Consider the following 15,431-nt stretch of genomic DNA (forward strand, 5'->3'; position numbering starts at 1 on the left):
GAGTTTTTCCAGAGCCCTGGCAGGAAGCTGACCTGGCTTCACCACTCACTAACCCACAGTCTCACCTCAGTGTGCACACTGTGAGTACCATGGCATCAGAGTCTGTGCCACCCTCATGGTAAGGCTTATCAGAGTCAAACTGGGGTGCCAGCATCAGGCCTCTTCATGGTGTGTGTGTGTGTATGTGTGTGTGAGTGTGTGTGTGTGTGTCTGAAACACTTTCAGACAAGGCCAGGAAAACTTGGTTCTGCACACAGCAATGAATCTGTGTGAATTTCCACAGAGGTGTGTATGAAAATGCAGGTTTGCATGTTCTCCTCTGGAGATGCATGAACACGTGTTCTGACACAGCTTTATGAGGGCGAGGCTCTCTCTGATGGATCTGGAATTGGCTATAGAATCTGGATAGGTGTATTAGAATCACCTGCAGAATTCGAAGGATTTGGGGCAAATCCCCTTAGACGTGGAAGCCATGAGCAGTGCATCATTTGATCAACTGTACACATCAACACAGGATTTTTGTGTCCTAAGAGAAAGGCTAGACATACCCATGTGTATGCACACACATGAACCAACCCCACACATGACTAGAACACTCATTCTGCTATAAGGACCATGCTGAGGTCAAGGCATCAAACCAGCCTCTGAGTCAGCTAACAAGTCAGTATCTAGGTAAGCCCACATCTGTGCAAAGGCAAGTCTCTTTAAGAGTCCTCCCAAAACCTCCATTCAGGCCATCTTAGAATTGTGCTGTAACAAAAATGTCACGTCCTAAAAACTTCTGAGTCTAAAATTCAGAATCTTGCAATATCAGATGCCTAGAACCCTAGAGTCAGACTCTGGACGACTGGTGCTTGGAACTCCGGTGCTCCCGGTTTTCTTGCAGGAGAGGCCCTGCCCCTTCCCCACATATCTGAGATCAGCTTTCCAAGCACCTCTGTGGTAGCAAACTTCAGTCCTCTGAGTGGATCATTCTGAGAAAGGGTGAGGAGAGAAAGGAGGCCCTGGAGCTAGCCGGGTCCTGATGAGACACACCCACCGGGAAGGTCCTGTGACTGTGGCCAGAAGCCTTTTCCCTCTAAGGAGGCAGAGGACAGGAAGGGCAGTGTCAGGTCCATAATCCTCAAGCTTTCATCTGTGAGAAGAGAGCAGGAGTCCTCAGGGCAGCCCTGGGGGACTGAAGAAGTCCCATTCTAGCCACCACCCCCTGGCTCACAGCAGGCACGCGGACACTCTCAGGTTGGAGTTCTGCAAGGGCACAGCTCCAGCTGTCCTGGGGTTGAGATGGGAACAGCCCTGGATTCTGGTCCAAATTTGCTGCCAACCTCTTGGGTCCTCCTGATCCTTCCTCTGGCCTCCCTTCTCATTTGCATTCTTCCTTCCAGGAGTGAAGGGAAGGTTGACACAGTCTGTGCTGGGGAGCTCGAAAATCTCAGTAGCTGCAGGAATGTGAGGGTGACATGGGGGATATTTCTCTGTGGCTTATTTTCCACCACTTCTTCCCCCAACCAGAGACCCTCACCCACAATGACACTTGTGCGTGCATACACACACACACACACACACACACACACATCAATATACACACATTTGTTCTTGTCAGAGTAACACCACCAAGCAGAGTGGGTCGAGTGTCTTCCGTGAGCCAGGTGCTGTGTTAAGGCCTGCCTACTAGTTTTGTAGGGCCAAGAAGAAAAAGCACAACTAAGTGGGGGTCTTACCAAACCCAACTGCATGGTAGCATTGTTCTGGAAGTTAGGGGCTCAACGTCAAGGTGTCCACAGGGCCTCAACCTGTGAAGTGTGTCAGGCAAATGTCTGTCTTCCTCCTGGTTTCAGGAGGCTTTCTGGAAATCTTTGCCTTTCCTGAGGTTGCAAGTGCATGATCCCAATCTCCGCTGCCATCACGTGACACTCTGCCTGTCCTGTGTCCCTCTCCTCTTCATGGTTCCCTCCATAGGCACCTTTTATCAGGACAGCAGTCACACTGGATTAGACGTCCACTGTTATGGTTTGGATGTGAGGTGTCCCCAAAAGCTCACAAGTGAGACAAGGCAAGGAGGTTCTGAGAAGAAAAGATTAGGTTAGGAGAGCCTTAACCCAGCCAGTGAATTAATCACCTGATGGGATTGAGTGGTAACTGAAGGCAGGTGAGGTGTGGCTGGAGGAGGTGGGGATTGGGGGCATGGTTTGGGGGTATATATTTGCATGTGGAGATGGAGTATTTCTCTCTGCTTCCTATCATCCTGTGAGCTGCTTCTCCCTGCCACACTCTTCTGCCATGATGTTCAGCCTCACCTCGAGCCCCGAGAAATGGACCAGCAGTCTATGGACTGAGGCCTCGAAATCATGAGGCCCAAATAAACTTTTCCTCTTCTACAATTGTGCTGGTTGACTATTTTAGTCACAGTGAGGAAAATCTGTTTGAAACACTATTTCAGGATTATTTCATTTTATTACATCAGCAATGACCTTATTTCTAAATAAGATCAGCAATTGAGGGTGTAGGGGATAAAACTGGAACATATTTTGGGGTGTTTTTCCTTTTAAATGATAAATTTTAGGCAAATATAGTGTTTCAGTAGCAAGATTATAGTACAATGTTAATTATAGTACAACCGCTAATATATAAATGCTTTTCTCACATGCTATCAAACACTTAAGTTGGTAAACATATTCATAGGAATCTTTACAATTAATTTACCTAATTGATTTGTTCCACATTTTGATGGGTGCATTATAGTTGTACATACAGATGGGATTTATTGCTACATATTCAAACATGCATATAGTATAAAAATATAATTTGGCAAATATCAATCCCCAGTCTATCTCCTTGGAGACTCTTTCTCCCTTTTCACATGCTAAAAATCAATTTCTTTTAATTCTGCTTTCACTACTCCTATGACATAGTACCTCTATAGATGCTTATCTCATTAATGTTACATTCTACACCCCTCCCCATCCTCTTTGACTACCATAGAATTGGGGTCCTTATTGCAAACCTATTGGCTAACCTGTAGGTAATAATTGAACTCATAATCTCTATTTATTAAGACAATGTGGTTAATATCTTAAAAGGGACCATTTGAGTTAAAGATGCATATTGTTCATATGGTGTGCTGCTAATATTGATTTCTCAGTTCAAGGTGAGGTATTGGAACCTGCAGCAACACTATAAGTCTATAGGGGGGAAAGTGCAATACCTCAGATTCGTACTCCTAGAAGGGAAGATACATGAACAATAATGACAAAACAAGGGAAAAAAGTGTCCCAAACAAACTTAGATGCTACATCAATAAAGTCCAATGACAGCATGGCAGAAGAAATGTAAGAAAGGAAGTTCAAATGGTATGCCTCAACTTCATGTACAAACAGAGAAATAAGATTATCCCATTTGTTTACAATAAAAATGAATTTTAAAAAAAGGAAGTTCACAATGTATATAATTAAAATGATCAAAGAATCAAACGATGAGATAAGAGAGCAAATACAGGCAATGAATGATCACACCAATCAACTATTAAAAGAGCAAATACAGGAAGCAAAAGATCATTTCAATAAAGAGATAGAGATTCTGAAAAAAAAACCAGATATGTTTGAAATGAAGGAAACAATAAACCAAATTAAACACTCATTAGAAAGCATAACCAACAGGCTAGATCACTTAGAAGACAGAACCTCAGACATTGAAGACAAAATATTTAATCTTGAAAATGAAGTTGACCAAACAGAGAAGATGGTAAAAAATCACAAACAAAAACTACAAGAACTATGGGATATCATGAAAAGACCAAGTTTAAGAATTATTGGGATTGAGGAAGGCACAGGGATACAAACCAAAGGAATGAATAATATAGTCAATATTATGATTTCAGAAAATTTCCCAAACTTGAAGAATGAAAAGAAAATAAAAGTGGTTTACAGGAAACCAAAAGTACAAAATTCCAACAGATCCACACCAAGGCACATTATAATAAAAATACATAGCATACAAAATAGAGAATTTTAAAGGCTGTGAGAGAAAAATTGAGATTACATTCAGGGGACAACCAATATGGATATCAGCTGATTTCTCAACCCAGACCCAAGGGCTACAAAGAACTGGAACAAAATATTTCAAGCTCTGAAAGAAAATGGATGCCAACCAAGAATCTTATACCTGGTGAAACTAACCTTCAGATTTGACAATGAAATAAAATCCTTCCATGATAAACAGAAGCTAAAAGAATTTACAAATAGAAAGCCAGCACTACAGAACATTCTCAGCAAACTATTCCACAAAGAAGAAATAAAAACAATAATGTAAGTCAGCAAAGGAGGAACTACCCTAAAGGAATAACCAAGTAAAGGAGAAACCAAGTCAAGTTAAAAACCAAAAATAAGCCACAATAACCAAGAATACAAATCATATCTCAATAATAACCCTGAAAGTGAAAGGCCTGAACTCATCAATCAAAAGACATACACTGGCAGGTTGTATTAAAAGGAAAGACCCAACAATGTACTTCCTTCAAGAGACTCATCTCATAGAAAAAGATTAAAGGTGATTAAAGGTGAAAGGATGGGAAAAAACATACCATGCACCTGAACTAAGTAAAAACGTGGGGTTGCCCATCTTCATATCAGATAAAGCAGACTTCAAGCCGAAATTAGCTAGAAGGGATAAAGAAGGACATTTCATACTGCTTAAGGGAAGCATAAATCAGCAAGACATAACAATCATAAATATTTATGCCCCAAACAATTGTTCATCCAAGTATGTCAAACAAATCCTTCTCAATTCCAGGAACCAAACAGACCACAACACAATAATACTAGGTGATTTTAATACACCTCTCTCACCATTGGATAGATCTTCCAAACAAAAATTGAAAAAAGAAACCATACATCTCAATAACACAATCAATAATTTAGACTTAACAGACATATATAGAATTTTCCATCCATCAATGAAAGAATACACTTTCTTCTCATCAGCACATGGATCCTTCTCTAAAATAGACTATATGTTATGCCACAAAGCTACTCTTAGCAAATACAAAAAGATAGAAGTACTACCTTGTGTTCTGTCAGATCAAAATGTAATGAAATTAGAAATCAATGATAAAATAAAAAATAGAAACTACTCCCAAACCTGGAGATTAAATAATAAGCTATTGAATGATGCACAGATAACAGAAGATATTGGGGGGAAATAAAATAATTCTTAGAGGTAAATGAGAATGATGATACAACATATCAAAATCTCTGAGACACTATGAAAGCAGTACTAAGAGGATTCAATGTATGGAGCACACTCAATAAAAGAAGGAAAAGTCAACAAATAAATGACCTAGTATTACAACTCAAAGCCCTAGAAAAAGAAGAACAGATCAATACCAAAAGTAGTAGAAGACAGGAAATAATTAAAATCAGAGCTGAAATCAATGAAATTGAAACAAAAGAAACAATTCAAAAAACTGACAAAACAAAAAGTTGGTTCTTTGAAAAAAACTAAACAAATTGATAAACCCTTAGCCACACTAACAAAGAGGAGAGAGAAAACTCAAATTACTAAAATTCATGATGAAAAAGGAAATATCATGACGGATGCTATTGAAATACAAAACATAATTAGAATCTATTTTGAAAATATATAGTTCAACAAAATAGAATATCTTGAAGGCATCAACAGGAGTACACACACAATTTAAATAGATCAATTTCAAGTAATGAGAAAGAAGAAGTCATCAAAAGAGCATCAAGAAAGAAAAGTCTGGGACCAGATGGATTCTCAGCTGAGTTCTACAAGACCTTCGAAGAAGAGCTCATTCCAATACTGCTCAAAGTATTCCATGAAGTAGAGGAGGAGGGAACCCTGCCAAACTCATTCTATGAAGCTGATATCACCCTGATACCAAAACCAGACAAAGACACATCAAAGAAAGAAAATTTCAGACCAATATCCCTAATAGACATAGATGCAAAAATTCTTAACAAAATTTTAGCAAATCACTTAAAAAAACATTAAAAAGATAGTGCACCATGATCAAGTGGGTTTCACCCCAGGGATGCAAGGTTGGTTCAACATCTGGAAATCAACAAATGTAATTCAACACATTAACAGACTTAAAGTTAAGAATCACAAGACTATTCCAATAGATGCAGAAAAAGCATTTGATAAAATAAAGCACCCCTTCATGCTCAAAACACTAGAAAAAATAGGGAGAGTGGGAATATTCCTCAATATTTTAAAGGCTATCTATGCTAAACTCAAGGTCAACATCATTCTAAATGGAGAAAAATGAAAGCATTCCCCCTAAAAATTTGAACAAGACAGGAATGCCCAATTTAATCACTTCTGTCCAGAGCAATTAGACATACCAAAGAAATTAAAGGGATATGAATAGAAAAGAAAAACTCAAACTATCCCTATTTGCTGATAGATGGTTCTATATTTAGAGGAGCTGAAAAATTCCACCAGAGAACTTCTAGAACTCATAAATGAACTCAGTAAAGTAGCAGAACATAAAAGCAATGCTCATAAATCTAAAACATTTTTATTCATAAGTGATGAATCCTCTGAAGGAGAAATTAGGAAACTACTCCATTTACTATAGCCTCACCAAAAACAAAACAAAACAAAAAACAAAAACAAAGGCCACAGTTTTATTGCACAGTCAGTAAATGCAAACCACCCAGCCATCACACCTACCTGTAACTCTACCACCATGCTGGACTCTGAGCTGCTTCTGGTGGCTTTGCTGGCCTGCCTGAGTGTGATGGTGTTGACATCTGTATGGAAGCAGAGGAGTCTTCAGGGGAAGCTGCCTCCAGGTCCCACTCCACTGCCCTTCATTGGAAACTTCCTGCAGCTGGAAAAGAATAAGATATACAGCAGCTTCATGAAGGTGATACCAGGCAGGGAGGTGGGTGGTGTTGGCTGGGCATGGGGGCAGGTGTTTCACTGTGGTTTTGTGGCTGAGGGTTGATCACGATGAGTCAGATTCTGAGGACACAGGAGTTTTACAAGTTCAGCAGCCAGTTCCTAGCCAGGAAATTCCAGATCTTGGGATTTAAACCCCTTGACTGTCAGAGCCTTGGAGAATTGCAACCCAGACCCTGACATGAAGGCACTGAACCAAATGCAGGGAATGAACCCTCTAACTACTTCCACCCACCCCCAAACAATGAGCATGCACTGTGGCCCCATGTTCACATCCACTTGGGGACTTGCTGGGTTGTGGTGTTATGTGGATATGATGCAGTAAAGGAGGCACTGGTGGATCAGGCTGAGGAGTTCAGTGGGAGAGGCCAGCAGGCCACCTTTGACTGCCTCTTCAAAGACTATAGTGAGGAGGACATGGTGTGGGGTAATGTGGGCAGGTGTATATGGTATCCTTAGTTTCCCCAGTATTCCCTATTACTCACCTGCCCCTCAAGGTTGTAGAGACATTGTCTGCTCTCTCTCCACATCTCTATCCATTGTTGCCTCTTTCTGTGTTCACTCGGGGTGGTCTTAGTCTTTCTGTTTCCCAAATTCTCCCTCCCTCCTTCCCTCTTATTGTCTCCCTGTTCCCTCCCAGGAAATGTCTCTTCTGTGCTTGAAATGACCCATTTCCCACAGACTCTCAACATTTGCCTACTGGCATCCTGCCCTTCTAAAATTATAGGAAGCTTCTATCTTTTGGTCATCCTCACCTTCTGCGTCTCCTTGTGACTCTTTCCCTCTTCCCCTTCTTCCATCAGAATCTCACACCATGTGAGAGAACACAGAAAGAGGCAACAATGAATAGGGATGTGGAGAGAGAGCAGACAATGTCTCCACAACCTTGAGGGGCAGGTGAGTAAAAGGGGAAACTAAGGATACCATATACACCTGCCCACATTTGCAAATCAAAACTACCCTAAGATTCCATCTCACCTCAATTAGAATGGTGATTATCAAGAATACAAACAATAGGTGTTGGTGAGGATGTGGGGTAAAAAGGCACACCCATGCATTGCTGGTGGTATTGCAAATTAGTGCAGCCACTCTGGAAAGCAGTATGGAGATTCCTTAGAAAACTTGGAATGGACCCACCATTTGACCCAGCTATCCCACTCCTTGGCCTATACCCAAAGGACTTAAAATCAGCATACTACAGAGATACAGCCACATCAATGTTCATAGCTGCTCAATTCACAATAGCCAGATTGTGGAACCACCTAGATGCCCTTCAACTGAATGGATAAAGAAACTGTGTGTAATATATATAATACTCAGTCATAAAGAATAATAAAATTATGGCATTTGCAGGCAAATGGATGAAGTTGGAGAATATCATGCTAAGTGAGATAAACCAATCCCAAAAAAACCAAAGGATGAATGATCTCACTGATAAGTGGATGATGACACATAATGGGGGTGGAGGGGGGAAAGAATGGAGGAAGGAGGGACTGTATAGAGGGAGAAGAGGGGTAGGAGGGGTGGGGGGGAGGAAAAATAACAGAATGAATCAAACATCATTACCCTATGTAAATGTATTTAAATATATGATTACACAAATGGTACACCTCTACTTCATGTACAACCAGAGAAACAAGTTGTACCCCATTTGTTTACAATTAAAAAAAAATCTCACACCACGTCTGCTTCCTCTATCTCCTTGTGCCCTGTCTCCTCTCCCAGACACTCAGTTTCTCTCTCCTCATTTTTCCATCTCCTCCAGCTGTTTACAATATTGTCAGGGAGGAACACACACCCAGGAAAAGAGACTCAGGAGTCCTGCAGATGGAAGAAGATGCAAGACACTGTTGGGAGAGTCGACCTACTTTATTCAGAGGCAGCAGCAACGTTTAGTCAGCCACCAGCCAGTTCCATTTGGCCCCTAGCCAGCCCCTAGTCCACTCCCCAAGCCATTTCCATAGGCTTATCTTATATGGAGGCCAGAGAGGCACAAGGTCAACAGGTTGCGTCACTCGTCACATGTGCACAAGCAAATGTTTGTGACCCTGGTACACAACTGAATCAGTGTTTGTGTCCTTGGCTGCTCACTGGAAACCACCCCACAGAAGCCTTAGCCAGGGAGCCTAACTCAGCCATGTGCTGCTGCCCTACAACCTGCCCAGCTCCTGTGTCTCCTCCAGCTCCCACAGTCTCCCTTCACTTCATTCAGCCCTCTCCCCCTTCCTTCTCCTTCCTTCCCCACCGTGGTGTGTCTCTGCACCTCTTTCTCTCCACCTCTCTGTTTTGCCTGGGTCTCTTCTCCTGACTGTCCCCTCCCAGGCCGTCTCCTCTTTCTGGGTGTGTCTGACGTGGGCTCTGAGTTGTAACCATGAGGCTCCCTCACGCTCCCTCTGGATCCCTCTTTGTCCCACTGCATTAACCTCGGGAGCCTCCTGGGGGTGGGTCATGGATGGCGGGAGCCTCTGGGTGACCTCTGCCCTCCGTGTGCTCACACCCCAGGTGTGGCCTTCAGCAACGGGGAGCACACCAAGCAACTCAAGCGCTTCTGCCTCCACGTGCTGCGGGAACTCGGCGTGGGGAAGCGGGGCACTGAGCATCGCATCCAGCAGGAGGCAGACTTCCTCATCGAGGCCCTGCGGAGCACACGCGGTGAGCAGGGAACCCCAGAGTGCTCTGTAAGCAGAAGGGAAAGCCCCATGCTGATGACCTGGGTGGTGGCCTGGGACAGCTGGGGAAAGGCTCCTGTGCTCCAGCTCTGGGGTCTGATGCTGGGAGTTAGTGCATCACTGCACTGTCCTCCTGGAATTCTCAGGCTGCCATCACACCATCCACCTGACTCACTCTCTCCCGTCTCCTCCTTCCCTTTCCCTGCTCCACCTCACAGGGACCTTCATTGAGCCCTTCTTCTATGTGAACAAAACAGTCTCCAACATCATTAGTTCCATTGTTTTTGGAGACAGCCTCAAGTACGAGGAGAAAGTTTCTGTTAGTGATACAGATGATTGAGTAGATCCTGAATTTGCAATTTCTCCCACAGAACAGGTAAATTATTACACTTTTTCCCCACCAGGCCATTACAACACTGCACAAATGCACCCCGACTAGGCATCAGATTCCACAGACTCCTGGATTCCTCCAGGAAATTTCCCTCTGATCCAGTCCACACTCCTGAGTTACACAGTGGCACAAGAGCCCAGGAATCATGTCCAATATCCATTCTCCAAGGTCACCTTGACATCTCATCAGATACCCCAACAACACCATCTACAGGGATGATAAATACCTTCATTCATCTCTCACCTGGGCAGTTGATCCCATTCCAAGGTACCTAAATATCTATCAGAAGTTGTCTCTTTAGGCTTTATAAATGTCTTCACACCAGTAGATGTGACCACCTCATCCATCTTCCAAAAGCTATAAGACCTGGTGCTGCAAAACTCAGGACACCAACATTTTTTGACTTCTGCACATCTGTCTCAAACAAGCTGACTGCATTACCTACAGCAGTATCCCCTACTTGACAGATGTAAATATATTAACAAATAGACTGGTGCTGGAATCTAGACACCACATGTAAATATCTTGATACATTGCTCCAAAAAACACAGTAAGGGTCCTCCAATCCAGTCCACTCACACAAGTTACAGAGTTGCACCCTATACTGCCCACTTGAACACCAAAATACCTGGACCTAAATTCACACCCCACTTCATCACCTGAAAGGCAGCCCACATTAATGATGAATACTATCAGGAATCCACCATGTGAAATCCAATAAATATATAGACAACTGACTACTACAGAGCCCACCTAAATACCCTGCCTCCTTGATGTTGGATCTCTCATGAAAGCCCCCATCAAATACCTCAAAACCCATTCCCACTTCACTTGAACACATTTGTGCCTGCATCCATCTTCACCTTCATTTATGAAACCTGCACGTGTGTCCCATTCATCTCGCCTCATTCTTAGACAACATCCCTCACAATTCATCAATAATAAAACTTAGATGTATGTTGTCATTCATCCCCATGTAAACACCCCAACCACCAGACAGGTGCTGGGAATCCAGTATTGTGTGTGCCTCTCTGCCACATCCTGTATGGAGGACGAAAGGGTTAACTGGAGGGGGATGTTGGTGGTTTTTCATGTATTACCCAAAAAACTTATCTACTTAATAAACACACAAGAGCCAATACTCTTTTTAAATGAGAGGGGCATGATGGGTCTGGCCATACCAGCTCTGGTCTCTAACAACAACAACAACAACAACAACAACCTGGTGCAGCCCAACTCTCTTTTATTTATAGACACACAGGTGAAGGGGCAAGACTGGGAGGAGCTTCTTCTGTGATGGACAGGATAGGGTGAAATTAGGGGAGTCATTTTCTCAGGGAAAGTAGACAGGGAACTGCCTGATTCTGCAAGATAAGAATGGCTTTCCACAACTCCCCCATTTTAATATTATTTAAAATGTTTCTAAGAGCTGCTTTGAGGTACCAGCTCTTGGTTCTGAAAGTATGGCAACCTGACAGCTCAATAGAGTTAACATGGCTACAAACATTGTGATTGGAGGTTTAACTTCTTGTTATTCAGTCATCTTTTCAGACTGTTGAATCAGATTCCTTATTTTTCACCATGATGGCAGGTGGACTGTTTGGTTTACTTAGTTCTTCCTCTTCCTTCTCCTCATTGACTTCCTGTTATTCCTGGAGGTCAAGACTGATGTCTCTGGTTGGATCTTCTACCGTTTGAACCTTGGCTCCAGGTCCACCATGCTTGATGGCATGTATAGGTTTGGAATGTTCCTTCTGAAAGGTAAGGCATGCCCTCTACCCCCACTATTACTGGATCTTGTCCTTTCCACTGTCCTGTTTGTAAATCTTCCCACCAAACTAGACTCAATGGACCTGTCAGGGCAGAAGACATGACTGTTGGTTGTCATGTGACCTTCAGAAACACAGTTTAAAAAGTTTAAAACAAACAAGGCATGGTTAAGTTTACTTTGCAGGGTCTTATCTCCCACTTTTAGTTTTTGTAATTGTAGCTTAGTAGATAAATGAGCTTGTTCTACAAAGAATACCTGTGTTGTGTTCAATGCAAAATTGGTGGCAAAACTTCTGAAAAGAAGTAGTATAGGCTGGAGCATTATCAGTTTTGATCTGTAAGGGACAGCCTAATATTGCAAAGGCATTTAGACAATGAAAAATAACAGGTTGAATATTCTCTCTTTTGTAGCCTTTAGTCTTTACTTACTCTAGAGTACTAACATGTGTACATCTTAAGTTACATTTAACTATTGTTTCCTTTTTAAAAATTTATTTTGTTTGTACATGGAGTAATAACATACCATTTGTGTAATCATACATTCACATAGAGTAATGATTGGTTCATTCTGTTATTGTTTCCTCCCCCTCCACCCCTCTTTCCCTCTATACAGTCCCTCCTTCCTCCATTCTTGCCCATCACCCACCCCCCATTATGTGTCATCATCTGCTTATCATTTGTCTTTTGGATTTTTGAGATTGGCTTATCTCACTTAGCATGATATTCTCCATTTCATCCATTTGCCTTCGAATGCCATAATTTTATTATTCTTTATAGCTGAGTAATATTCCATTGTATATATATACCACAGGTTCTTTATCCATTCATCAATTGAAGGACATCTAGGTTGGTTCCACATTCTGGCTACTGTGAATTGAGCAGCTATGAACATTGATGTGGCTGTATCCCTGTAGTATGCTGATTTTAAGTCCTTTGGGTATAGGCTGAGGAGTAGGATAGCTGGGTCAAATGGTGGGTCCATTCCAAGTTTTCTAAGGAATCTCCACACTGCTTTCCAGAGTGGCTGCACTAATTTGCAGCCCCACCAGCAATGTATGAGTGTACCTTTCTCCCCATATCCTCACCAACACCTATTGTTGCTTGTATTCTTGATAATCGCCATTCTAATTGGGGTGAGATGGAATCTTAGGGTAGTTTTGATTTGTATTTCTCTTACTACTAAAGATGTTGAACATTTTTTCATATGTCTGTTGATTGATTGTAGATCTTCTGTGAGCATCTGTTCATATGCTTAGCCCATTTGTTGATTGGGTTATTTGTATTCTTGGTGTAGAGTTTTTTGAGTTCTTTATAGATCCTGGAAATTAGTGCTCTATCTGAAGTATGAGTGGCAAAGATATTCTCCCACTCTGTAGGCTCTTCTTCGCATTGCTGAGAGTTTCCTTTGCTGAGAGAAAGCTTTTTATTTTGAATCTATCCCAGTTATCGATTCTTGCTTTTATTTCCTGTGCTATGGGAGTCCTGTTAAGGAAGTCTGATCCTAAGCCAACAAGTTGAAGGTTTACTTTTTCTTCTATAAGATGCAGGGTCTCTGGTCTGATCTCAAGGTCCTTGATCCATTGTGAGTTGATTTTTGTGCAGGGTGAGAGACAGGGGTATACTTTCATTCTGTTGCATATGGATTTCCAGTTTTCCCAGCACCAGTTGTTGAAGAGGCTATCCTTTCTCTATTGCATATTTTTGGCACCTTTGTCTACTATGAGAAAATTGTATTTATTTGGGTTTGTGTCCATGTCCTCTATTCTGTACCATTGATCTACCTGTCTATTTTGCTGCCAATACCATGCCATTTTTGTTACTATTGCTCTGTAGTATAGTTGAAGTTCTGATATTACAATACCCCCTGTTTCATTCTTCCTGCTAAGGATTGCTTTAGCTATTCTGGGTTTCTTATTCTTCCAGGTGAATTTCATGATTGCTCTATTTCTGTAAGGTACGTCATTGGGATTTTAATTGGAATTGCATTGAATCTGTATAGCACTTTTGGTAGTATGGCCATTTTGACAATATTAATTCTATCTATCCAAGAACATGGGAGACCTTTCCATCTTCTAAGGTCTTCCTCAATTTTTTTCTTCAATGTTTTGTAGTTTTCATTGAAGGGATTTTTTACCTCTTTGGTTAGATTGATGCCCAAGTATTTTTTTTTTTGAGGCTATTGCAAATGGAGTTGTTTTCCTCATTTCCCTTTCAGCTGTTTCAAGCTTGTGGATAAAAATGCTTTAGATTTATGCATGTTGATTTTATAGCCTGCTATTTTGCTGAATTCATTGATGAGGTCTAGACGTTTTCTGGAGGAGGTTGTTGGATCCTCTAAATATAGAATCATGTCATCCGCAAATAGTGACAGCTTAAGTTCCTTTTTTCCTATTCATATCTCCTTAATGTTTTAGTCTGCCTAATTGCTCTGGCTAGAGTTTCGTGGACAATGCTGAATAGAAGTGGTGAAAGAGGACATCCCTGTCTTGTTCCCGTTTTTAAAGGGAATGGTTTCAGTTTTTCTCCATTAAGAATGATGTTGGATATGGGCTTAGCATAAATAGCCTTTACAATGTTCAGGTATGTTCCTACTATCTCTATTTTTTCTAGTGTTTTGAGCATGAAGGGGTGTTGTATTTTGTCAAATGCTTTTCTTCATCAATTGAAATAATCATATGATTCTTATCCTTAAGTCTATTGACATGATGGATTACATTTATTGATTTATGGATGTTAAACCATCCTTGCATTCCAGGGATTTAACCCCACTTGATCGTGGTGCACGATTTTCTTAATATGTTTCTGGATACGGTTTGCCAATATTTCGTTAAGGAACTTTGCATCTATATTCATCAAGATTATTCGTCCAAAATTTTCTTTCTTTGATGTGTCTTTGCCTGGTTTGGGTATGAGGGTGATATTAGCTTCATAGAATGAGTATGCTCGGGTACCCTCCTTTTCTATTTCCTGGAATACTTTGAGAAGTATTGGATTGAATTCTTCTTTGAAGGTCTTGTAGAACTTGGCTGAGAATCCATCTGCTCCTGGGATATTATTCGTTGGTAGATTTTTTCCTTTCTTTCTATAGTTTTATTTATTTATTTATTTTTATTTTAATTAAGAATCATAAATTTACATAGGGCAATGTTGTTTGATTCATTCTGTTATTTTTCCCTTCCCCCCGCCACTCCCACCCCTCTTTTCCCTCTATACAGTTCTAACTTCCTGTATTCTTACCACCCTCCTTATTCCTAACCCTAAAACTAACCCTAACCCTAACGCTAACCCCTCCTACAACCCCTTAAATGTCCTCATCCGCTTATCAGCGAGATCATTTGTCCTTTAGCTTTTTGAGATTGGCTTATCTCCCTTAGCATGATATCCTCCAATTTCATCCATTTGCCTGCAAATGCCATAATTTTATCATTCCTTATGGCTGAGTAATATTACATTGTACATATATGCCACAGTTTCTTTCATCAACTGAAGGGTATCTAGGTTGGTTCCACAATCTGGCTATAGTGAATTGAGCCACTATGAACATTGATGTGGCTGCATCTCTGTAGTATGCTGATTTTAAGTCCTTTGGGTATAGGCCAAGGAGTGGGATAGCTGGGTCAAATGGTGGTTCCATTCCAACCTTTCTGAGGAATCTCCATACTGCTTTCCAGAGT

The 15,431-nt window shown here is 41.4% G+C and overlaps 2 protein-coding genes across 3 annotated transcripts in view; both read left to right on the forward strand.

Moving 5' to 3' along the window:
• LOC306648337 (cytochrome P450 2A13) overlaps positions 1-15,431 on the forward strand; it is a 157,620-nt gene that overhangs the window by 41,097 nt on the left and 101,092 nt on the right. The window lies entirely within an intron of this gene.
• LOC306648357 (cytochrome P450 2A4-like) lies at positions 8,926-9,951 on the forward strand. Its single transcript, XM_079118440.1, has 3 exons — positions 8,926-9,176; positions 9,430-9,579; positions 9,815-9,951. Exons 1-3 carry the CDS (start codon positions 9,065-9,067, stop codon positions 9,934-9,936), a joined length of 384 nt encoding a protein of 127 aa, XP_078974566.1. The 5' UTR covers positions 8,926-9,064; the 3' UTR covers positions 9,937-9,951.

This window comes from Sciurus vulgaris (assembly GCF_902686455.1).
Source record: "Sciurus vulgaris genome assembly, chromosome: 17".
NCBI lineage: Eukaryota > Metazoa > Chordata > Mammalia > Rodentia > Sciuridae > Sciurus > Sciurus vulgaris.